At 39.5% G+C, this 26,450-nt stretch overlaps 2 protein-coding genes across 6 annotated transcripts in view; one reads left to right on the top strand and one right to left on the bottom strand.

Annotated features, from left to right (window-relative positions):
• Positions 1 to 225: 225 nt before the first annotated feature.
• Positions 226 to 22,041, bottom strand: KRIT1 (KRIT1 ankyrin repeat containing). 3 transcript variants are annotated; one of them, XM_069775223.1, is made up of 18 exons: positions 21,931 to 22,041; positions 20,635 to 20,835; positions 19,729 to 19,847; positions 19,142 to 19,301; positions 17,673 to 17,765; positions 16,637 to 16,766; positions 14,277 to 14,520; positions 13,865 to 13,980; positions 13,288 to 13,431; positions 12,042 to 12,198; positions 11,650 to 11,757; positions 9,832 to 9,988; positions 8,164 to 8,315; positions 7,355 to 7,521; positions 5,118 to 5,205; positions 3,176 to 3,382; positions 2,750 to 2,866; positions 226 to 1,962 (listed from the first exon to the last, which is right to left on the bottom strand). In XM_069775223.1, the coding sequence occupies exons 3-18, from the start codon at positions 19,828 to 19,830 to the stop codon at positions 1,894 to 1,896; spliced, it is 2,211 nt and encodes a 736-aa protein (XP_069631324.1). In that variant the 5' UTR covers positions 19,831 to 19,847; positions 20,635 to 20,835; positions 21,931 to 22,041; the 3' UTR covers positions 226 to 1,893. The 3 variants fall into 3 exon arrangements, with proteins under 3 accessions (XP_069631324.1, XP_069631320.1, XP_069631325.1); XM_069775219.1 differs by having other exon boundaries at positions 20,764 to 20,835; XM_069775224.1 differs by lacking the exons at positions 16,637 to 16,766; positions 17,673 to 17,765; positions 19,142 to 19,301; ... (1 more) ...; positions 20,635 to 20,835; positions 21,931 to 22,041 and adding an exon at positions 15,621 to 16,521.
• A 29-nt stretch (positions 22,042 to 22,070) lies between these two features.
• ANKIB1 (ankyrin repeat and IBR domain containing 1) overlaps positions 22,071 to 26,450 on the top strand; it is a 98,166-nt gene continuing 93,786 nt past the window's right edge. For 2 of the 3 annotated variants that reach the window (XM_069775201.1, XM_069775192.1), the window contains exon 1: positions 22,071 to 22,588. The gene's annotated coding sequence lies outside the window, so the exon portion shown is untranslated. The remainder of the gene's footprint in view (positions 22,589 to 26,450) is intronic. The other variant, XM_069775209.1, reaches the window with a different exon arrangement.

The following is a 26,450-nucleotide window of genomic DNA, read 5'->3' as shown; positions in this document are numbered from 1 at the left end:
GCCATGAGTAACAGTTTCCCGTTTTCCTGACGAATTCCTGAGTGGTTTCCAAGGTGCACTACCTTAATTTGTAGTCACCATGGGACCTCCTCTGTGATCCTCTCTCATGAGCTTCCTACATACTTTGCAAAGATGAGCCTGTTACTGCTCCTTGGTACTAACACCTGCTTGGTAAGGCATTTGATGGCACTTTCACGCTGGCTGCAACAACAAAAACAACATGACTTGTTGCAAACAGTTTATTAGGTAGTAATAAATAAGAATTTAGCAGAAAGAACTATACAGCAATAAGGCATATTAATAGTATTGTTAAATATGCAACTGACACACATTTTAACATTTTTTCCTCTAGTTTTCTAACAAAGTGCTATGTAGAGAAGTGTATTTCTGATACCAGCGCCAAGTGACAGCAAGGATGCACTATGAAGGACCTGACTTGCATTATCTACCTTAAATAAAATATAACAACCCATGAAGATTTACTGTTACTTATGCCAGTGAAGTTTAACTAAAAAAAGTATAGCTTGCTAAGAAGATTAAAAAATATAAGTCTCCTGTTCACTTTTTTAACTGCTTACTACTTTAATTTCTTAAACTGCACTTACTATTAGTAAGGCATGAGTAAAGTTACTGTACAACAGCACAGTTCCTAACATTCATTTTAACTTTTATTTGAAAACTTAGAGGCAAGTGCTAATTTTTATTTTTTTATAAAAACTTTTTTACAAAATATTGCACACTGTTTTAGCATGCAGTTTTACACGGAAGAAATAGTCAAGTGCACTTAAAACCCTGAAATACAACCAGGTATTTTAAGGATTTATGTTATGGATACTATTTTTACATACAAGGACATGTTTCAGGCTGCATAGGGTCCCACCTTGTACTTTGGACCCAACTTGTTGAGACCCAATCCCGACTCTGCAAAGAGGAGGCCAAATGCTTACAAGCTGTATCTGACTTTCTTGCAATATAAATCTTCGTTCCTGGATCCTGCACTGCTTGCAGCCTCAAGAAACTGAAGTAATCAGTAGGAAAATTAGTTTAACAGAAATAACTTAGTACCTTGTATATGAGTTTTCATTACTGCATATGTGTTGCAATCCAGGGTAAGGTTTATTAAACTTTCTGAAGTCCTCTGAGTAAGACTGATTTGTAAATCTGTATCTACCCCTCCTCCATATACACATTTAATATTGCACAGCAAAAGTAAAAATCCATTTTTTTAAAAAACAAGCATGCTAAACATTTAATATGGCTTCTGAATGATTTAAAGTATTTCCCTTTTGATATCCTCATGCAATATTTTAGAATAAATATGAATACAAAGTATGAGAAAGTTAAGAATAAAAAAAAAGCTAGCTGTAACATTTGTCAGAAACCAAATAAAAAACAAGAGTTTATCAAAAGTAGTTGCTCAAAGGTCTAACTGCATACTTATCAACAGTATCTTAAAAATAAAGTGTGTCTACAAAATACCATAACATATACAACCTCCTTGATGTTCCACAGAATGGCATGAAAGGTAAATAGGTTAACTGAGACTTGCTTAATAGCACTGGTGGTCCCATAGTCCTCTGGGAACAAAAGCCTTACCTGATTCATACTCGTCCAACTCAGAAAACCATTTACATTTCATTAGCTTTATTGGTTAAGCTCAAGCCCTACAATAGCTTATACATAAAACACAAAAATATTTATAAAAATAATAGATAAGTTGTATAGTTTTTAAAAAAATAAACCATGCAGCTTCTGTACAAAGTTAAAAAACTGTACAAATTGACTTCTCTGTTGTGTAAAATTCATGTATATGGAAGTCTTCTGTTATGATGAGAAATAAGTTGGTTTTTGCTTAGCTGTCAGACGCTGTTTCATAGCTATTGTTCATTTCCATCATTCATTTCTTTCACTTGGCATTAACTGGCCATTTAATTTCATCAGAAGTTTCACAACGAGACCTGCCTATATAAAGGTATACAGTTAAATTCTATCAGCGTTTCGGAACTATGACGCATTCAAATATATGACAAATGCAAGTAGATAAAAATAAGTAAGAAGTTGCATCATTTTAGAAACAAGGAAAATAAAACCTAGATCTTCCTCAGCTATCAAAGCGTTTTTCAAAACATTCAGTCACTTCCCCTATAACCACCTTAATATATAAGAATCAAAAGCAACTACTGTCAAAGTATGCAAGATACTCAAAGCTGTAATTTTGTCACAACATATGTTAACATGGCATAGTACCACTGATGCAGACTATGGGTAAAACAAGCATTTTCCATCAGACATCCACAAACACTATCAAAAGTTGCTGGTAGCAATTGCAGTGAAGTTGCTTTATAATACTGCCTTCACAGATCCTCAGTTTTAGCCAGTCTCAAGCTCTGCTAGTTTTGATAGCAAAATTACCAGCTCTAACTCTGTGATTCTCACTGTATTTGGAATTATCTTTGAGTCCGAGGGATTGGGCGCATGCAACAAACAGTTTCGATTAAAAAAAGAAAAAGTTTACCCTAATGATTACAGATGCATTTTATGTATTTTGAACCATAAAGGCTTCACATGCTAGGAAAACAAGCAAACATTCTGAAATCTTAAAAAGAAAGTTTTAAGATCATTTTGGCGGTGGCTTGGCTTGGGCTTCTTTTATACTGTACAAGGGTGATCAATTTCAAAAGAGAAAAGGCATGTATCTAGTTTAGGAAAAAACAGTTGAATATAAAGGATGAAAAATGACAATGCTTACCTGTTTGGTATGTACTATAAAGCTCATTTTGTTTTCCAGACTGTGGATTTGAAAACATGTATCTCCATCTCCCAACTGCCACATAAAGCAACCATACTTTAGGCTGAGGAGTAAAGCCTACAATGAAATGTAGGAAACTGTCACTCAGAAAATATTTTCCATACTTACAAACTGAACTTTCCTTCGTTCACTTAGACAGGATTCTGACTCAGAACAGTATGTTCCACTATGTAGTTGTAGCTTATAAAGTAGTAAAGTGGAAAAATACAAGGCTTTCTATTAGTAGTGCCTTATAAAGATCTTAAAATCTTGGAAATCTTCACAGTCAAGTTTAACTAAACAGCCAGATGTAAAATGACTACTAGCACAAAGAATTTAAGAGAACAGAATTAAGCTTAACAGCTATCATTGGCAGTTTAAGCTGACCTTTGTTTCCATGTTGAGGAGGTGCAGCCCTTTTACATTTACTCCTACATACACTTTGATGACTTTATGGCTACTTGAACTTGCTTTGGTGAATATCTGTCCTGTGAAAAATGCTGCTCCGTAAGTAGGAATTTCCCAGCAATTCTGCAAGAACATGCGCTGAAGGTGATGCATCTCTTTACTTACACCTTCACTGGTGCTGAGATTCTAGAAATAAAGGAACAATGGCAATCAACAAGTCTTCCCAAATAGTTGTGCTTATTTGAAGAAAATCCACTATTTAGTGGAATTCCCACTAAACTAGCATTCCCAAAGTGCTTTCCCAGCAACCATCTTCCTACATCTAAATTAAACCCTAGAGCCACAGAAACGCTCAAATGCAAAAGGAGACTGAGGCAGAAAGCAGATACCTGTACGAACCTCAGAAATCTGAACCACAGAGACCTAACCTCTGCAGGGCCCCACAATTTTGCCTCTCTCAGAAGTATGTTGGACCCATCAGGGATATGCAGCTATGCACCCATCTGACACTAAATGCATCACAATCCTTAAAACTAAGCATTCTTCCTCCTTTAAGGTCCAATCCAGTGAGGCATGATAAGATGAGCAAGTACCTCCCCCTGAAAAAACATGGATTTTTTTTCTTTTGCAAGCAAAACAGAAGTACAGATTTCTTTTCTTTAGTGGAGCCTTCATTCAGAATGAGACAGGCTTCCATTTCTTCCTCTTCAGAAGAGCGAAACAGTCACAACAAATGATCGCTAGAGTGCTCCCACCTCAAAATAGACTGATGCAAAGTACCCTAACAAACAAAAAACTTGGCTGGGCCACACACAAGATAAAGCACAGGCATGAGAAAGAACGCAAGTCTTAAACAGTTAGGGGGCAATGACTGTGGGCGTGGTGGATGGGACCAACCGCTTTGGATCCACACCCTGCATTGCAGCTTATCAGAATTCTACACAGTTATTTTTAACATGTAAAATATATTAATACCTTTGGAACAAAAGATAGCAACTCCTTTCCCCTTCCCCCATACCCCACACCCCAAAATAATGGTCTAAGAGCAGAAGTCAAGAAAGCTATGCTCATTCTTACATATTATCTGATAGAAGAAAGAGTAGAGACTACTCTGCTATGCCCTCTGCTATACCATAGTCTTAGAAAGATCACTATCATCCCCTCCTTCATCTGTATTAAAAAGAACAGGAACGATCTGCTGGTTTCTGACAAAAAAGGGTGCAGGCACCAAGAGAAAGTTTATGATTGAGTAACCTCATTTCAAAAGAGGAGCAAGGCCTGAAAACAGTCCTTGGGTGCCTCTGCAGTGTTTCCTGGCAGCTACCGTTAGTGATGCATGTCAGCCGATACAGTTCTCCTCTGACACACCTCACATTTTCCATAATGTTTTATCAAGTTCACAAATTTAATCTTCAGGTGCCTCTGACCCCGTCTGGAATCCACAGCCCTCAGTTAGATGTCTTTTACAGAAGCAGCCCAAGTCCACATTTAAAAATTTTGCTCAATTAACTGCTCTAGTCAAAGGAGTTTGTGTGTATGCACACATGTGTATCAGCAGCACTATCAGATCCCTAACATTCAAGTAACACTGGCAAAAAGGACTTTGTGGATCTATCGCTTACAAGCAGATGTGAAAATGTAACTCAGAGTGGATTTTTTTACATGTATGCCTGAATTGGCAGTATCCCCAATACACAGTTAACACTGAAGATAAATGAACAGATGATAATTGTATTTACTTCTAACAAACAGATCAACTGGAACTGTACAAGAAAAACAGCATTCCAACAACCCATCCCAAAAATTCAGAACGTACACATTTCTAGCTTTATATACTAGTACTTTTGTTCATTAACTGACAACCAAACAGTCAAAAAGTGTTTTAAGACAGTATTTTCTACTATTTTATTATTTATCTCACCTTGTATTCATGAAGTATCCTGTTTGTCCAATGAGGAGCTTTACTTTTTAGTTTAGTGATTGGTACTATAGATTTAAGATTTTCTTCACTAAGAGAAAAACAAAGCAGAAAAGTTTTTCTTCACTAAACAAAGTAAGGAGAAAGAACAATGCCTGCCAATTTGTATCTTCAAGTCACATACTGAGCTAGACAGTCAGCTCCTACGCTATCTTGCCTCATCAGGTGAGAAGCTTTCCTGAAAGGTAAGCTAAGGCTTCCTAAGATACAGTGTAATTCTCAGTTAATGGAGATCCAGCTTTGTGTTACACACTTGCATCATGGACACAGCAGGGAGAGGAAATGCTGGCAGCAGAACACCTGACTCTTACTTGATTACAGACCAGTTTGGTGAATTGCAGTTTCGAAGCCAAAATTATATACCAAAAGCCATTTACAGCAGAATATCACATACTCAGAAAAGATGACAGCTTACAGATACTCTTCCCTTCACTGCTGTATTCAGCACCACCAAGGACTTGGCCCAATTATTTTCCACACGAAAGTTACGTATTACATGACATGAAAGTGAAGCTATTTATATGAAGTGCCTTTTTAAAAAAAAACCAAAACACAGCAAACAAAAAACACTAAAAGGAAGCCTTTCCTAGTTTGCTTTTATGCACAATTAAGATAGTCTCAAAAACTTAGTGATGCAACCTATTTAGTAATTTTTAAACTGTTTGTCAGTAACTGCACATATGATTACCAAGCAAAAACCCTGCACAGGACGATGCATCCAGATCTTATGAGGTCAAGGATACTCTCATACAAACAACAGCCTGGATATATTTTTGAAATGACCAGTCTTTTAATAAACATTTATGTCAACTACAAAAAAATTCAGGATATAAATCTCTTCACCTGGCTGAAGAGCAAGTCGAGATATTTTCCAACATATTAATTTAAATATGGGCAGAAAGCATGCCCAAATGCCCACAAGGCTCTTTATCTGGCCGAAACCATCTTTCCAAGTAGTGCTGTCTATAGAGCCAAACACTTCCATTGAGCAGGATCAGCTCAGAACCACATGGCTGATTTGCCTTAGTGTGGAAAAGAACACCACCGTGCAGCTCCTGGGATTCAGCAGGGGGTAGTTTTGTATTAAACCCAGCTGCGTTTAACTGCACACTCCTGCAGGTGGGCAGTCCCACTTAAACCCAGTTCTCCTTATGCTCAATCTACCAACTGTGTAACTGCAGGACAAGATGGGTCAACAGCTGAACCTACTGAACAGCCCACCCAAAAGTTCTCCAGTCAGCGAGCTCATTCACCTAGCTTACTCTGTAATGGTACAGTCTCTACACCTAACAGAAGGAAGGGAAAAGAATGAACAAGTGCAGTCGGTACAGCCAGCCCTTTCAGAGGCAGCCCACACTTACATCAGAGTAATGGTGGCAGACAATGCACTCTGTTTTACTGACGGTGGAGAATACAACCAAAAAAAAAATCAAGCCAAGACAGTTCAATTGATGCTGTGAATGAGAGGAGACGAGAAGTATAGTAGCATTCCAGAATAGCACAGCTGCTGTTACATGAATGGAGGTGGAGATGGTAGGGGGTGGAGTGAAGGTGCACGCAGTAGATAACTGGAATCCTGCTGTGCTCAGATACTGCTGTAGAAATGTATGTGGGAAGAAAAAGCCATATCCCTGAACAGCTCAGCTACTGTTGTGCTGGCAAGCAGAAAGAAGGGGAGAGAAAAGCACCATCTGGCAGAGCCCTACTGGTGCTATGTTTCTGACCAATTTAGTATAGCAGTTCACATACAAATGAGAGAACAGAAATAATATCTCTGTCCTCTTCAAAGAGGGAGGAAAGGCAGTCCCGGAAGTTGGTCTAACTGGACATAGTAAGAGGTTTCTTCAGCATTGTCCAAATCTCAGTCCAGTCAAACCCCTCATTCACATGAATACTGTCACTCATTTTGGTATTATTGTATCTCAGTATAGACCTGGAGAATACAGAACCTCCATCCCTCTGCCTGCGACTGCAATAACTAAAATTAATGTATTTTTCAGACCCCGTGTCCAGCTTCTATTAATGCTACAAGGGTTATGTGGTTACTCTGAACTAGAGCTCAGTGATGGAGAAAAATACTAAATATATCATACCTAAAATTTGAGAGTTCCATAGTACGTGCTATCTAAAAATACTTAATCTAAAACCATAATTTTCAGTTTTAAAACACACACACTTACTTTAGAAAGCCCTGTTTATGTTTCTTGCTCTCATAATTTCCATAGACTATTTGTAGAAGCAGACTTGCCAGTGTGATCAGCTTGGCATCAGGTGATGTATAGAAACCTTTCAGTAAATTATATCTGGCTTCATCAAAAAGGATAAGAATAGCCAATGGATCCTCAATCTGTTAAAAAAATTTAAATAATATGATTTCTGTGTAAAAGTAAATGAGCTAAGAAACTATAAACACAATTTCTCACCGATTCAGAGACAGAAGACAAAGGTGTGATCCTGATGGAAGAGTACATTTTAGTAATGCTTTGTAATAGAAAAAATGACATATTTTCATTGACTTAATTCAAGACATCACTGATCTAACACACTTACAAATTAAAGGTGACTAGCATACCATGCCCAATCAAAAGGTTCACAGAAACACTGACATCTGTGGGTTTTTTCTCCCATGAATCCATTTTGAATAATATGTTTGAATAATCCCCATGAAATTGACCAATTAAGTATCTGAAAAATCACAGCACAAGGAAGAGAATAAAATTGGGCAGGTTGTTTTTAGCTGTATGACAGACAGACAGAGACTGAGGCACATAAACTTATGATAAATCAAACAGTTGGGAAGGTGAGAAATGAGAGAGAGAGAGAGGGCGGGAAGGCAAGAGAGAGGGAGGGAAGAACCTGAAGACTCAGACTATTACAGAAAAGGAAAAGAGAGGTCTAGTTTAAACAAGTTTGGAAATTACTACAGCCATTAAACACAAAGTGTTCTGACTCTGACCATGATTTCACACTATCACTTCCAAATGCAGACCTTTTTTTCTATTTCCAATGGAAGTCTCACATCTCTTCTCAGGAAAAGCTGTGAAGTTTCCCTTTGAGGATCCAAGTTCGTTAGTTCAGTAAATATTTCAGGCCAATCTCGAATATGCTGCAGAGGCTTGTGGTATGGCTTCAGTTGGAGGCCTGAAAAATAACAGGTTTTGTTTATAAATAAACAAACAGAATAACCCAGCACACACACACACACACACACACATATATATATACACACATATGACTAAGTGCTGCACCAAAACCAGAGTATCTGTAACTAATGACTCATTAACAAACATTTTTCCCTGTATTTTCTAAACTGCTATATATAAAAGGTTTTGAAAATATGGATTTATTGACAAAACTCTCAGCATTGATTCACTAAATGCACTAGTGATGAACCTTTGTTATTTTCAGCTTTTCAAGAGTCAAGTGGTATTTAAAAATTCAGTGGAATACCAAGATGGACCTTAAAAAACAGTAATACAACATTAGACACTGTTGTCTCAATTATTATGGGAAGAATACAAAGTCCAATAGTCTTATTTCTGACAAAAAAATACAGATATAGGTTATCCTATAAATGTATTTGCCATTTTTTATATATATAAACCATAAACTTTTCAGAAAGTTTCAGAAGATTGACATTTCTAAATAAAATTTTAAATGCAGGCTTCTGTGTTAATGGTACTGTCAACACAGTATCCTACCAGACCTGAATTGTCCTTTGTAAATCTATTATAATGTGTCCCATAGCTATCTTGTTGCAGCAGTACTGTTGACCATGTTTTCTAACAAAACAATCACAATCATTGACTCTTTTGTGGTTCTATATATTTTGCTATATATCTCAAGACTACAACTATGATATACTTTTTATTTAGATCAGAAATACCAAAAAAAATACAGTAAATGTAATGACGTTTTGTATCAGAATTACCTCCCAAATATATTTGAAAACCTTTTTATCAAAAATTATTTTAGTGCAAAACACATGAAAATTCATATGATTAGAGGACCTAATGAAAAAACATTAATGAGTTTTAATTACTACTTTTAATTATATTAAACATTAGTAAAAAGAACTACATGCATCCAATTTCAGATAATCTGGGAAGAAAAATACCACTAAAATCAGGGTAAAGTAACAGTAAGGACTACGACAGCAACGATGCCCTGTAACAGAAAGGCAATATGGACTAGCCTCATCTTCCTAGATGAAATACATTATAGATGCCACAGTGATACAGGGTCAGATCTATAGGGGATACCCAAAATGATAGCTACAACGGAGCAGCTCTCCATAGCTCTGAAAGCACAGTTTAGAGACATCAGGCTGTAAAGGCTGGGAGTTGATCTGCTGGAAGAAAGCTTAAGCAGAGAAAACAGAAAATTTGGTCTCACTCCCTACGCAAAAGATATAAAGAATGAGACCTACAGGGATTACAGAGTTTCTGGCAGGGGCAAAGTGTATTAACAGACAGTCTAGATACAAATTAACTCCTACAAGATGGCTTTTCAAAGTTGACAGAAAGAGGGTAATACAGAACTGTCAGAGAGCATGTTTCCTATTTTCCTATGAAAATATTATTTTTTTCTAGAGGCAAGCAGAAATAAAAAAAACTATGATAACCTCTCAAGTATCACAATCTTCCTTGCTACTTACTGAGGTTCTCAGAACAGATCCAGATAGTGAAGTACTGCTGAGTTTCTTGAGACAAACGCATTCCCTCCATTATCTGCTGTACAGTAGTATTGTTTCCATGTTTCAACTCAACAGAGCGATATGACCCATCCATACGATAAATCCGTGCCTTCTCATACTACATAAAAATTTAAACAAAGAACTTGTTAAAATCCTTTCTGTTGGTGCTTCTGAAGAGGAAAAGAATTTTACCATAATTCAGCAACATCCATACTGTTGAGAGAAAGAACATTGCACAATTCCTGCATATTCACTATTTATCAAAACTGCTTGTTTCATCCTATGCAAGTTCTGATGCTGTGCTTTTTACCACAATAACTACAAGAAAGATCTTACCGATACTTTGAGGACTTCACTTCCATTGAACAAAAAGGCAAGCAGGCATTTAAAAGTTCCCTGAGGGATTTGGGCTCAACTGCCTATGCATAACCCGAAATGTCCACGTCACTATTACTGGCAGATTATGAATTATTCCCCTCATTAGTCCATACTAAAAAGACTGATTTTTCAGAGGGAAGCACCACCCTTTACACAGATCCCAGTACAATAAGAATACAATCTCACTAAGATCTTTTAGCACTTCTATAATACTAACAATAAATAATTTTCCCCTTCAGAACTCCCATAGCTTTCACTGAATTGCATGTGGGCCCAGACTATGCCTCCTGAAAGACGTACTGAAATGTAAATCGGGTGCTTAAAGCATATATATACACACACACAAGCCATAAATCAATGAAACCTTTCATTTTCACCTCTCTAACAGGTTAAATGTTTCAGCTGCTTGAGTAAAAAAGTTGCAGGAATTTGTTATTTCCCTTCTTCAAATCTACTTAGTCATCAAGAACTGAGGTCCTAAAAACTTCCAGAAAAAAAGACGAATACCTTGGAAAATGACAACTGACTGAAAATGAAACTGGAATGGAAAACATTAGTCTATTTTTGCTGCAGTAGTCACTGTGACTCCTATTGCAGTATTTTTTTTTATTTTAATGTATTATTTCAACAGTAATAAGTAACAACTTAATATGACCTATAACGCTGTGAGATCTACTTAAAATGTGTGCATTAGTCTTTTAGAGTCATTAGACACACATGTGCCATTTGACCAACTGCATAATATGATCCCTAAAATAAAGGGGGTCAATTCTTCATTAATTATTTTGGAAGATTCATTCATATAGAGTGAAATGAAGGTAATTTAAAACATCTTGAAAAATTGACAGGTTTACTGCCACCTGCCTACAGAGATACAAGTTGCATCCCAAGTCAAAGAAAAGAAACAAGGAGTTTTATATCATTTGGCTAATTTTAAATCTACTTCAGGATGAGAGGAATCACATCGTAAATTTTGTTTACTATCCTGGCTAGATCTCCACTGACTGCCAAGGAAGCCTACACTGACTAACTGACGTACAGCCTATTTTGCAGAAGCCAACATTTATTTAGCCAGCTGAATGCTCCTGTTTATCAACATGTAAGATGATAATACATAAAGCAAGCTAATGGTTGTATGATCAAAAGTTGATATAAAATCAGTAGCTGATGTGATGCTCCTACAAATAAATTAAAAGATCACGTTTAAAGTCTTACATGTACTTCTTGAGCAATAAATATAGGCAGAACCATTTAAAGAGACAAAATGTCAGTTTGTCAATATTTACATTAACAATTTCAGTATCCTGCACATTTTCAATAACAACTATGAGCCTAGGTCTTTTACAAGTTTCTGTGTAAATTAAATGTAAAGTTTAAACTAGTTAGAAAATGAACTCATACAGGTTTATTTATGGCATCCTTCAGCAGTTTTGCAGTTTCTTCCCACTCATTTTGTTTGTTTTCTTCACAGACATTCAGTGGAGATCTTCCTTGTTGATCAGTAATGTGCTACAAACATAAACAGAAACACTGATAATACATTGTTTTCACTGGAGATAGGTAAACATTTACACATTTTTTGAGATAATTAAAATCCTTGGTCCTAGGGTTCAAACATTTAATTGATATACAATTGGAAAAGTAGAGGTAATGAAAAAGATTTAACCATTTTTCTGTAATCTCTCAACGGAATCATTGTGTTTACACACTGTGATCTGGACACAAAACATTTCACACACACAAGCTCGAAACTGTTGCTAGAACTGCTATTTCTATACACAAACAGAACTTACTCTGTCAATTTCTGGATGATTTAGTAGAATTTGTACTATTTCAGCATGCCCACCTCCAGCAGCAAAATGAAGAGGAGAGCTAAGCTGGCCATTCAAAAGATTTGGATTGCACTTCCCTTTCTCCAACAGCATTCGAGTGGCTTCAACTTTTCCATACCTGCAGACAGGTTTAAAGCAGAACAGACGCAGCAAATGTAAAATAAAATCTTTTTTCAGATAGTCCTAAATATAGAAAAGTGCATTTCCATGCTCAAGTGTTTTTAGTTTTGAAATTACACCAAAGACAGTGGAACACTAATAAGTTTGTAGAAATTAGTATCAGTTCTACACTTCTTTGGTAACCATTGGTCTAGTAACCATTTATTGGATTCATTATAGACACACCAAACCTTGCTTCAAACTAGCTAAGTTTGGGTAGTTGTAGCAATTCAGTCATGGCAAAACAGAGCTCAGCTCAGCCTTGCCTGAAAAAAAAAAAAATCTGTGTGAGAATCAGAGTAAAGCTTCTGATTGTCATGCAGATGGATACTGAGGACTTCTAAGCCTCATGCTGATAAATGGTAAATCTTGCGTATACTGTTTACGCAAACTTGCTGACAAACACTAAAAATAAAATATGTGGGTTTTTTTTATAACTAAGTTTGATTTTCAGGTTATTCCTATCATCAGACACTACTATAAATACAGAAGACTAACTTGCATAAAGACAAAACAAAAGGATTTTTACAACAACTGAGGAAAGCTCTCAAGCATGAACAGAGTAAATCATCACAGAATTAGACAAGTTGACATCTGCAGATCACCTAGTTCAACCTTCTACTCAAAGCTTGACCATCACTAAGATGTGCTCAGCTCAGCAATTCCTGTGCTGTAAAACTGCTCACAGCCTTTAACTAACAAAGACTGTAAAAGTTACCACACTAAACTAGACCCAGTGTCCCCAATAGGAATTAGAACAGATGCTTCAGGACAGATATAAGAGGCAATAGGTAAGTGTTTGATGATATGATCTCCACACCTGGTCTCCTCTGAAACCATTCAGATTGAAATTATCTCAAAACCTGAAGCCATCTTCCTCTTCAAAAGGTGAACAATAACATATATTAGAGTAAAAGTGTAAAAAGTCTAGAGTTTTTTTGATTTCTCATTTTTGAGTCTGTATGATAAATTACATAAATGATGAGTGCTAAGGAATCATGATAGCAAGAATACATTTGATTGGCAAAACTATACTAATTTGACTCACCAGCATGCATAATGGATAGGTGCCCAGTGGTCACTATCTAACTGATTAACAGAAAACTTTTTATCCAGAAGGTGGCTTAGTAAATCAGAGTCGCCTTCACAAGCACTGCGGTGAAGAGGGAAATCATCTACCCACTGGTGTTCCCTATGAATTAAAACGGGAAACAGAAGCAAAACACAGTTCAGAAATACTTCAGTAGTTGAGAACATCAGCTTTTTTTTAAACTACTAACTTAGCACTAACTGTAGATCTACATGAAGAACAAAAATTAAGCTCATGCAGCTAAAATATGCCAATATTCATACAACTAGTATTTTAGTCATGCAGTAGTCAAGCCACAGCTGTATTCATTATGCTAAGAAATGCTTCCCTAATGTTTATAATTTAACCTTTCTTGATCTGTCCTTAAATTGTTGTGTTTCAGTACTCAGAAACCTCAAATATTTTTTTAAAATATGTATTTATACCGCAAAGCTCTTAAGTAATAGGGATCTCATTCCGAGCAAGTCTACCAAGTACTACTATAATATAACAAAACAAAACTATCCATTAATGACAAAGGAATGTAATGTAATACTTGTCCTCTGTGACACTGCTCATGCTACGTTGCCACTTTTCTCTTTTAGGAATCTGAATCTTTGAATAGTCTGGGGCTCCAAGGCCAAAGTATGGATTTATTACCACTTTGTCAACCTGTGAAGACATAATTTAAACACAGCTGAAAAAATATCTTACTGAGATTTGGCTGAACAATCCCCCATCCAGGCCGGGTATTCTCTTGAAACCGAAGTTATGATAGCAACATTTTGTAATTAAAGAGAATGATGTTCAAATGTGATGATTTGAAAAACCATTTAGCAGTAAGTATGCAATAAAGAAATCTGATTATATTAAACATAAAGCACACACTCATATCAAATAAATGAATGAATTGTAAAATGAAAACGTATGTATGTTTCACAAATATAAAATGAAAATATAGTTCTTACCCTATTGGTATACTGAAGGTCAGATCCAAACAAAGGATTATAGATACACATATCCGCTTTCTCCAATGCCAGCATTTTACTCTTTATCTCCAAGGCAGTATAACCCATGTGTAACGAGCTTTCTGTTTGACCAGGTTCTATAGCATAGGCAGGGTTTATTACATTTGTTTTAATTCTCTCAAGAGGAGATGGTCTGAATAAAGCTGGGATGGAGTGAGACTGGGTGTGCCGTTCATCCAACCACCTGCAGGAGAAAAAGGGAAGGTAATTTTGAGGTAGAGAAGGACTATTTTGGTCATGTGTGTCCATTATTTTGTTTGATTAAGGGTTGCATGTATGATAATTACACATCTTAATTAAAAAAAATAATATTAATGATAATGTGCACAGCCAATTTTATAGCACTAAATTAATTCCCAGCCATGCAATTTTTTTAACCAAATATAGGTAAGCAAATGTATTTGCTCAAACACATTTCCTGCGGATGCAAACTCTCAAAGAAAAGGAAAGTATAAGCTAAGGCAAGAGTAACATTGGTTATAGCTAAAGCACTTAACCACACCACCATGTCGCCATTTCATTTACTTTCAGTTTATCAGTATTACTACTCTCAACATACAAATTTTGAAACTTAAAGCAGTTTGTTTAAGGGTGAGTTGAAGTTTCAGTATCTGTGCCGATTTAAGCCTTCTAACTCATGGGTTTCATTAGGGAGAGGTGGGAAAAGGCAAAAAATTATAAGGTCCTTTGGTAGTTTCCAAACTGCCAAGTCTCCTTCACATAGGCTACCACCTGCCTTTTCACAAAGCTGTACTGAAGGTTATTCCCTTCTAAGTGTACTCCTACTGACAGTATAGAAGGGCTTTAGAGCCCTCTTACTCTGAGCTAGATGGGAAAGTCAGCACTGTACACATGCTGCATTTTTTCCTGCCACATATGCAATATAACACAGTGCTCAGGATTTTTGGATAAATGTATTTCGACTGAATTGCTAAATTATTTCAGTGTTATGTTGAATGGGGCACATTTTAACTAAGGGTCTAAAGCCAGGTTTGTATTTCAGGTTTCTGCACATACTTTCTCACAAGCTTGAGATAAACATGTACTTTGCTGGAATACAATAAATTCCATTTAGTGATTTAGCCCAGAAATATAGATGAAAGATAAGTACATGCTTTGGAAAGATAGATGCAGTGACAGACCGCTTGGCTCTTGTCTGTCCCAGGACAATGTGTAAGGATGGCAGAACGTTGCCTGCAGTTCAATGCATGTGCTCAGGCCTGGATTTTTAAGTCCCAGATCCAAGCTATCATGTTCTGCAAAAGCCATGTTCTCTTCACTTACTCATAGTCCTGCTGGGAAGGAGGACTGTAAAATTGTGATCATCATACTATAAACACCCTCTTGCCTCTCTGAGGTATTTTCAGGCATTTTCTCTAAGCAGTTGGCAGATAAATTAGTTACGGTAGTTTGAACCTTTGAAAAGTGTTGTTTCAGATTATGTACATAAAAAATAATCAAAATAAACTATTTTCTACTATACTTTCAAGGTTTCTCTCAGAACTGTAAGGCTGGTAAAACATCTTAAGCAGAGCTTAGAGTCTGAAGGCACTCATTAAGTAGCAAATAAATATAGCAACTGGCACAATGGTATACATGGAAATAATATGATTCTACTAATAAACTGTAAAAACCTTACACATGGTAACTTTTTAGATAATAGCCTGTAATTTATAATTTTCCATGTTAGCCAAGAGTTTCACCTAACTTTAATAATGCAAATAAGTTCCTACAGAAGTAGGTCTGGTATTTCTTTGTTAAGAGTACATAAAAAAGACCAAAAAAATGCTCCATAGTAAAACTACTATAAATCTGGCTAAACAACTAATCACCTTTCTGAAAGTTAATTCCCTATTGCAAATAAATTTGTATGGCTGGGGAATATGCACTCCCTTTGTAAACAATGGGGTTAATTTAAATGCAAATCATAATGGTATACAATTAACAGGATATTTTTACTACACTCTGGCAAATACTCTTACAGATGGCAGTTATGTCACTTACAGAAGATTAATCATTAGTATTTTATAGGATTTTACAAAATCTTCACTGTGAGCAAGAACTTCCAAAAAGCCACTTGATTTACAAAAGCACACCATTCTTCAGTTTGCAAAAGATTTTTAAAAAGGTTTAGAAATACGTTGTCAAGGTTTCAATTTCTGATAAATATGAAAAAATAATATGATACCACAGTAATTTCCTTCTTAATCACAAGAATGCCATAAAAACTATGTGCTACATCTACAAATTTTCTTGTTTAACTTCTATTTTAATGTATTTTTACTGATGGCATTTCTTACTTATCCAAGGCAATTAACATTCTTGCAGTAAGTGTAGCAAAATGGGTGCTGGATTCACTGCAGACCCTCATGATGTCTTGTAAACAGTAGAACACAGGGCATCCAGGACTGTATGCATATTTTGTATTATCTAAAAAGGAAACATACTCTGAAGACACATCGATAAGAATAACCTTATTTTCTTTTCTGCATCTTCTGTAGTTACACATTCCCAACTAATTGAGAGAATAATCTAACTTTAGACTACAGTAACTCATTTTTTCCCAAATGCTAATTGACAGAAATTACATACAATCCTTATGTAACAATTCACAACTTAACAGGGTAGCCTTAAAAACCTTAAAGTTCAGTTATTATTCCATCAACGTGATCAACTTCATCTGAGGAATTAATATTAAATGTATACTGTTGCCAGAACAAAAGGATAGGACTCAGGACTAGAAGAGGCATTTATTGCTATTGGTAACTCTGCAATGGTTTTTATTTGATAGTTTTTATCCTTAAGGCCTATCAGTAAAGCAAAAATTAAGGAGCTTCCTCAAAAGCACACAGACATTTACTTCACGTTGGTGGTTTTTTTTTTAAATACTTTCCTGACAAACAATTTACTTAGCCTTCTAAAGACTTTATTCACCATTTCTTATGCAAACAAAACCGTTTACAGACTTCAATAAGCATTCTTCTCTGAGTAAACAACACTGAACTGAATAGGATGTCTTATTTACACTTGCATTCAGTAAACTCTATACAAGTTAATGCATATGTTTTGAAATATAATCAAGTGAACAAACACAGCTTAAAACAGAAGTGTGCTATCATTATAGAAACAAAGGCAAAACATTAAAAACAAGGTTTTTTCCTTAATTTTAAATATTTTTTTGAGTTTTAAAGTGTTCAGAGAGAGGTTTCCACCTGAATCTAACTTTTAATGTTTAAATACAGAGAAAGCCATATAGCATATTCACAAAAATTCTTACTAAAACCTTAACTCAGCTTCTGCTTAAATGGGTGCAACTTCAGAAATTATACACATTACCTTTCACAACAGTTGGAACAATGTAAAGTGATGCCTCCTGCCCTGCCTTCTCTCCATCAAGGGGAAATTTCTTCATTAATACTACGCGCTTTCCTAGCACAGTATTAAAAAACCCAAAATAATTAATTAACCAACAAAACAAACAAACAAAAAAATGTTGGCTATCTGAAAGCTTACCAGACTCAACCTTCCTAATTTCTAGGAAGAAAAAATTATGATTATTATGAGCTATAATCTAAAGCAAGTTAAGAAAGTCTAAATACATATGAAAAAATAAATAACATAAACATGTATATACCCATTAACATGAAAAATTACATAACTGTACCCCTTTTTTCATAGCAACTCTTCTATACCCCTGACTTTTCATAGCATTCACCCCCCAAACCACCTAAGTTGAACAAGACTCTTCTTGAAATGGGAAAGCACAGCTGCATGCTATATTCCATATTAGGGTGAATGCTTTATTCATGTAGTGGTAGGACAGTATTTTCCATGTTATCCTCCTTTCCACCCTTACAGAATTTAGTATTTTGTTTGCTTTTCTGACCTCAGCTGCGTATTTTAGCAGTGGCCACACTAAGCTGTGCATATTAATGCTTGGGCCCTCTGTCTGAGTCAATGTAAAACACTCTGAACTGTGTAAGAAACAGAGTTTTTGTTTTTACTAGGCATTCCTCAATGTGTATTAATGCTATTACGTTATTTCATGTTTGCTGCTCAAGTAGCTTTGTTAAGTCTATCCAACTCGAGTTATTGCCACCCACAACATTTTACCATGCAACCAGCTTTCCTTTTCTAAATTGTTAGCACTGTATTGTCTTGTCTGCACTGACAACCTTCCCAGTATAACCTCATTTACAAAGCAGAGATGAGGTACACAGCAAAAAAAGTACTTTAGTCAGTACAGTTTATACCAATCTGGAAATGTAATATGCTGGCTAAAACAAATTTTGTCAGCAAAAGTGTGAGGTGGTTTGCTAGACCAGCTATGCAACAACAATGAAAAAGAAAATGTACTAAGCAAATTATATCTGTGATAACAGTTATGCAAGAAATATTTTCATGTAGATACTGTCTACTGAACAATGCTGGCTTTAGAACAGATTTTAGAAGCGATCAATTCACTAGTTCATGTCAAGTTTTAGCTGAAATTAAGGACAAAAAAAGCCACTTCAATCTGGTTTACCAGAAGTTTAGCTATAAGGTAAAGCAGTACTACAGACAGGCAAAGTTACACTTAATAAAAATCTTTTAGTAAGCATTTTATAGAGTTGGAAGGTAAAGGGAAACAAACATAAATTAAAGGTTTTAGCTGTATAGTTGGCTTGGGTTTTTTTTGATGAACCTCAAAACACACCTTTTTTTAAACTAATTTCATGCTTTCGCACAACCTTTCCACGCCCATTTAATTTTTAAAATATTTTTATAGAGCTACCAACAAAAAAATCAGCTTAAAATGTTTTTACCTTTAATACCCTGATTGGCTGGTGAAATTGGTTTGGTGGCTTCTAATACATAATCCAAGATGCTCTGGGTTATCTCAGTGCCTCCCTGCAGTTTAGTTTCCAACAAAACTTTCTTTCTTTTTTTCTTTTGGCCTTCAATGGGAACTTCAAGCAACAAAATCTTTCAAACAGTAATGAAACCAAAGGAGTTTAAGCATAACTGAAACAAGTACAGAACACTTTTTTTTTTTTTGGTATTCATTGTACCACTGTAAAAGCAGTAACAAAATTCAGGGAGTATTGAATGGAGAGGAGCAGGATGGCGAAGTCAGAACGACCTCCATAACAGTAAGGTTAAAGAGAATAAGACAAGGCTGCACCCATGTACTGAGCAAAAGGCTCTGAAATGACATGAAACATACAGGTATTACAAAACCATAAAGTGTTCAAATACCATAAGGATGGGGCAATGCATAGTAGATATGACATATGTAGACATTATTTAAGCAATGTTATTATCATATTATCTGTTCTGCTATATTATTATATATTTACTATAAATTATTATTTTAAAAAAATAATAAATAAAAAAATGTAAATAGTTTTACTTCGTAGGATTTAGCTCGATATTCCCGAGAATTCAGGCTAGCCGTATTTTTTGGACGAATCACAGCAACATACGCATCTCCAATGTTTTCTGGGTTTCCCATCTCTCCTTAATTTATCACTGGAAACAAGGAATAAAGGGAAGTAAAGGTTCAGCATATCCAACAGCACGCTAAACTTCAGGATGCAGTAATCACATCCACTGATTCTTTGCATTATTCCTTTATTGTTCTTTAGCTGGAGAAATACCAGCAGTTGATACAATTCTACTTCCTTTTAATGAAAGGGGAAAATCCTACATCACATAGATTCAATAAAAATAATCTTGCTCTCTAACCCACTTCTAAAATAAAAATAACGTGTATTATTTTCCACTTTGTAACTATCTTCTCCATTTTGCAAGCCAGGCAAAAGACCAAAAAATTTTAGGACTCTGAAAAACATATGAAATTCAAAAAGAAAACCATTCTAAAGTGACGAGCACTGTAACTTATAAAACGTGCTATGACAAAGTACTGCATTTCTATAAGTTCCACATGGATTTCAAGAAAATACCTAATTTTCTACACACACCCCCCCCGGAAGTAGAACACAGTCTTGCCTACAGCCCAAGTAACAAAGCTGATAAAAATAAACTATAATATGGATTCATTTACTTAGTTTTACTTCAGTGGGGCTGCAAACTGGTGCACAATTCATTCAAACACAGAGCTTATGAAAGGAATATGTCTTCAGTTTTTGCAAAAAGTCAGCAGATTTCAGACAAAACTTTGCTTACCCTTCTGTTTAACTCCCAGTGACAATTCCTATAATCGCAAAATTTTATGAAAATGTTAAAGAAAACCTCCTAAGGCTAAATCACTTCACATATCAGATTTGAAAAGAAGGTCATGTCTGGGCATTAGCACCTTCCAGCTGATAATTTTCTTCATCTGCAAATGAACCTCTTTTCATTCCGTATCATCAGTAAGCACATGCTTTTTGCAGATTAATCCCTCCAGAGAGATTTTTAACGTCACTGTTCCTAGCTTCTTCACCTGTTCTAGGAGAAACAGAGGTCTTCAGATTCCCATGCCCTTAGTCCAGTATTTTCGCTGGGATCAGACTACCTGAAAACATTATTAAAAAAACCCCAACATAAATAACCGCATGCACATTTTCACCTTCAGTTAAAATAAACACATAAACTTGTGAGAGCTCCTACTTTGGGATATTGAAGAGTTTTCAAACGAACAAGAAACCACCATCCCTTACGGGCAGCTGGAAAAGGCATGCTCCCTGCGTTTCCTTACATGTACCAGGATATACCGGGTAGGCATGCTCCCTGCGTTTCCTTACATGTACCAGGATATACCGGGTAGGCATGCTCCCTGCGTTTCCTTACATGTACCAGGATATACTGGGTTTGGGTCACAGGCTTGCGTGGAGGGAACCTGCACAGGCAGGGCTGGGGCACCTGGGTGGCAGGTGATGGTCAGGTGAATAAGCAGTGGCTGAACTCCCTCCGCCAGCGCTCTGCACTAAATCCAGAGCGGAGCGAGGATCTCCGGGAAACAGACAGCCCCGAGAGCTGCGAGGCGACTGGCGCCGGGAAACAGAAAGAGAGGATGAAGAAGGATGAGGATGTGACAATAGCGATGACCAGCTTCAGAAGGCACCACCAGTGAACTTGGCCCGACCCAATCCCGGCGCCAACAACGCGTCCCCGTCCCAACGGGTGCGCGTCCTCCAGGACGTGCCTCAGCCGGGCTTCCTCCTGCGCCGCCCGGCGGCACCCTCCGCTGCCGCCCGGGACCCGCCGGGACGAGGCAGCCGACACACGGCCACGCCACGCCACGCCACGCCCGCGAGGGAGGCCGCCCCGCCCGCCCCGCCGAGCGCAGGCAGCCGCGGCGGCGGCCTCGGCCTCCCGCCGGCATGGCGAGACCACCGCCGCCGCCGCGAGAGAGGAGCACGACGGGCGGGAAGCGGCCCCGCGCCGCCGGGACTTCCCGCTGCAGCGGCGGCCACCCCGCCGGTCCGCGCCTCACGGCCGGGAAACGCCCCCCGAACTTTCCCGGTCGCGCCCAGGAGCCGGCCGGGCACCGGGCCCCCGGAGGGGTGCTCACGCCGCAGCCCCGCAGAGCGGGAACAGCTCCCCCGTCAGCGGGGTGAGGGGCAGCGCCCCGGCCCCGCTCGCTCGCTCGGCTCCCTGCCTCCCTTGCCTTCCTCGGTGGTGCCGGCTGTCGCCTCCCCCGCCGCATCCCCTCGCCGCGCCCGGAGCCCAGGCCCCGCGCCAGAGACGCGTCCCGTCCCGCTCCGCCCCGTCCCCGCCCCGCTCCCTCCCCCGGCTCGGCGGATCCGCTTCCCGTCGGAGCCCCGCGGGCCTCGGCTGCCGATGAGTTTCCGGGTCGGCGGCCTGAACTTCTGCTGCCGCCGCCGCTGCTGCTGCCGCCGGTCGTTGACCGCGGGCGGAGAAAGAGGGAGAGAGACCGCGCCGCGGGCCGGGAGCATGAGGCGCTGCTGGCAGGCAGGGAGGCGCTGAGGTGGAGCGGCCGCCCGGGCGCGGGGAGCGCCGCCCGCAGCCGTCAGCGCCGCCACAACGCCAGCAGCCGCCGCCGAACAAAGGGGCAGCGAGACGGCGGCAGCCGCAACGCCCTGCCTGCGCGGAGGGAGCCTCGCCGCCGGGCGGGCACTCCCCACCGCTTCAGCCGCCGAGTGACGGCCCCGGCTGCCCGGCGGAGCGGGCACTCCAGAGGGCGCCGCATCCAGAGCGGAACGGGGGAGAGAGAGGGAGAGGAGCGGCCGCTGAGCAAATGGAGGCGCTGGGTGGCGGGCGCGGAGGCGCCGGGAAGGGCCGGGGAGAGCCCCTGTGAGGAGCCGGTGAGTGCCCCGCGGCTCTGGCGGCCATCCCGGCGCCGCCGGGGGAGGCTCGGGCGGGGTCCGCGGGGCTGCGGGAGGGCGAGGTGAGGCGAGGCGAGTCCGGCCGCGGGCGCAGCCGGGAGACTTTGCACATCTGGGCGTCGGCAGCCCGTCGCATCGCGGGTGGGGCGGGCCGAGAGGCGGCTCCGGGGGCGCCTCGGCGCCGTCGGCAGGCGAGGGGAGCGGAGCGGAGCGGAGGAGGTGAGAGCAGAGGGGAGCGCCGGCGTGCCGAGGTAAAGAAGCCGCAGGTTATCTATCGAGGCTGGCCGGCCCCGGGCGCGGCGGCGCTGCCGGCGTGGGGACGGCCCCCGGCAGCGCGGGCCCCGGTGGGCAGGGGGCTGGGGGGAAGCGTAATGGCGGGAGGCGGCGGGCCGCCGGGCTGGGTTTTTACGAGGGGAGGGAGGCCGCCTCCGGCCCAGGCTCTCGCCGGGCGCCGCGCCCTGCGGTGGCGGAGGGAGGGGGTCTCGCCCGGAAACCGGCCGGGGGGGGGAGCGCGGCAGCGGCAGCAGCAACCCCGGGGCGGCGGGGCACCCTCGGCCGGGACCGTCGGAAAGTTTGGAGCTGCCCGATGGCCTGGCTTCAGCCAGCTCCCGCTGTTGAGCTCATGCCCGCCTTGTTCGTAGCCTGGAAATCCTGCCTTGAAGGCAAAAGGGAAAAAGTGTGAGTGGCCGGAGTGGGAGCATATATGCTGCTGGGTGAGCTGTGACAGCGTAACCTTGCTTCCAGGCTGGTTAATGCTGTCCTAAACAGTCTTTCTTGAATGAAATTGAACGCTCACGATCTCGTGTTTTAATTTTTTTTTTTTTTTCCCTCAGAGGAAAAATTTGAGTCTTGGTACTGTCTGTAACAGTTTTATGTAAGTAGCAGTATCACTCTCCCAGGCAGGTCTGAACACATACTGGAAATTGGGCGACTTTTAAAAATGAAGAACAACCTTGTAAATTCATGACTGCTCAGTCTGTCTTCTATTTACAGTTCAAATAGCATGCAGAGCTGTGTGGAGTCACAAAAAAATGCTCTGCAGGGTAAGGCACTAATACCACAGCTTAAATTGTTCACATGGACCCCTCCATCATTATTAACCATTGATTGTGCTTTCGTCTTTTGAGCGCATTCCTGTGCTTACCGGTTCCAGAAATGGAGTTTTAGTTGCAGACATAACATCAGTAGGTGTACTGTAATTTAAGTACACTCTGTAAAGAGAGAGACCACTTTTGAGAGAATTATGAGCTGTAGAGGTTAGCAATGAGAAGAGACTGTCTCTTCCTTACACGTATGAGTGTTTTTTCCTTACTTTCATCTCTTTGATTCTCAATATGAAGTGTGGTGGCTTAATTTCTCTTTAATCTCTCTTGGGTACAGGGGAAAAATACTCTTCTTCCTTGGAAAACAAAAAAAATGGCTTTAGTCGTACAGAAAGCAACAGCATTTTTCAACTTCTAAGAACATGTGGCTTATTTAGTTGAGGTGTCTACACAGAACTGAAGTGGTAAAATTTATAGCAACTTTTTTTTTGTCTCCCTGGGCATGGAAAGAATAAATAAGAGACCAAATTATAGGAGAGGCTTCTGGAAACTTTAATTCCAGGACTTTCTGTGTACTCAAGCAATTCCTTCTTTAACAAATTTTAGTTTAGTCTTTAAACAAGAGAATAAAATATTTTAATAACACAATATATTACTCCTGAATAAAAATATTACTAGAAATCTACTAAAAAGCTAAACAATGTTGGTGGTGCCTTGTCTTCATATATATATATGCATCAGCAGAATATTATGAATAAAAACTAACTAAAAAAAAAAGAAAAAAAAAACCAACAGTGGCACTATTGTAATAATAATAGTATCGGTAAGTTTTATGCAGTCCCTCTAATTTTTACTTGTGTCGTACACATCTAGATGGTACTAGGTATGTACATATGTAAGTATGTGATTAGGCTTATTGAAAAAACATGGAGTTTCCTAGACATAGTTACATATTGTGTGTAAGTTTACACACGTCTGTTTGTTATATGTTCCTATCAGGCATACACACTCCAGAAAATTAAAGGAAACTAAACATGTAAATTTTAAAGGGAATGCCTTCTACAGCTGTCAGCTTTTGTTCAGTAGAACAACTATAAAAAAATGGTCTTAGAAAATGTCATTACTCTTTGTTCAATATATAAGACCTTGTTAACACTACGGCTGACTTAATCTGTCCTGAGCAGTTTCTCACCCACTGGTCTATGACACCTCTGCTGTGATTGATTAGCACTACATTGCTTTTTGTTTCAGTAATAGAGCTTTGTTTATTAATTGTTAACTAGTTTGGCTAGCAGGGTTGTGGAGATTATTTTTTTTTTTTTTTTTTAGTGGGGTGGGGTTTTTTAAGGTTGTTTGATTTTTAGTTTTTTTTATTGTGTATGTGTGGTTTGGGGTGGGGGGGTATTTTATTGGGGGTGGAGGGGGGGGTTGGGGTATGTTTGTTTTAACTTTGCTGTTTAGATGTCATGTAGTTATCATTACCTGACTAGCTAATTAACTTCACGTTGGAATCCGAAAACTTGAAGTTGCTCTCTGCAGTTGTCACTGTTGAAGTTTTGTTGCCTTTGCTAAGGTGGCTCGTGCCAGTAAGAAAGAAAATTGGGAAGCTGGAGGTTACAAATAGGTGTGCTGAACCAGTTATGTTTCTAATCACATCACTGTATTTGCATAATTGATAATGATACATAGCAAAAAGAGATTTTTGCTTGAAGAGTAGCCCCATGGAAATTCTGAAATGTTCAAAATGATAGGGAAAGTTGTGTTTTCAACACCATCATCATCAGCCAAGACTTTTACTGCTTTCCCTCCCTCCTCTCAAAATACATGCCACGTCCTTTTCCTTGGAGTGTTATTGAAATCACACATATGTGTAAATTTTAAGGGCAGAGGATTTTTCATGCAAGATTACATTACATTAAAAGTTCAAGCTGGAGAAGTCTACCTAATGTTTAAAAACTGCTAGTTTTCTTCAGAACCGTTAAATGTCTTCCAGATTTTAAGTGGAATCAGTAAAAATAGTCTTTGTTTGTCATTGTGGAAGGCCAAGCACAAGGTCCTCCATCTGGCCTGGGGCAGTCCCAATATCAATACAGACTGGGGAATGAATGGATTGAGACCAGCCCTACGGAGAAGGATTTGAGGATACTGGTGGACGAAAAATTGGGCAGGAGCCGGCAATATGCTCTTGCAGCCCAGAAAGCCAACCATATCCTGGGCTGCATAGAAAGAAGCGTGACCAGCAGGTTGAGAGAGGCAGTTCTCCCCCTGTACTACACTCTGGTGAGACCCTACCCAGAGTGCTGTGTCCAGCTCTGGGGCCCCCAGCTTAAGAATGATGTGGACCTGTTGGAGTGAGTCCAGAGGAGGGCCACAAAGATGATCAGAGGGCACCTCTCCTGTGAAGAAAGGCTGAGAGAGTTGGGGTTGTTCAGCCTGGAGTAGCGAAGGCTCCAGGGAGACCTTATTGCAGTCTTTCAGTATTTAAACAAGGCTTATAAGAAAGGTAGAGAGACTTTTTAGCAAGGCCTGTAGTGACAGGACAAGGAACAATGGTTTTAAACTGAAAGAGGGTAGATTTGGATTGGAAATAAGGAAGAAATCTTTTACAATGAGTGAAACACTGGAACAGGTTGCCCAGAGAAGTTGTAGATGCCCCATGACTAGAAGTGTTCAAGGTCAGGTTGGATGGGGCTTTGAGCAACCTGACCTACTGAAAGATGTCCCTGCCGGTGGTAGGAGGCTTGGACGTGATGATCTTTAAAGGTTCCTTCCAACCCAAACCATTCTGTGATTCTGTG

The sequence above is a fragment of the Haliaeetus albicilla genome, chromosome 2 (genome assembly GCF_947461875.1).
Source record: "Haliaeetus albicilla chromosome 2, bHalAlb1.1, whole genome shotgun sequence".
NCBI classification, from domain to species: Eukaryota; Metazoa; Chordata; class Aves; order Accipitriformes; family Accipitridae; genus Haliaeetus; species Haliaeetus albicilla.
The sequence above is the reverse complement of the archived record's forward strand: the minus strand, read 5'-3'. Positions and strand labels throughout refer to the sequence as shown.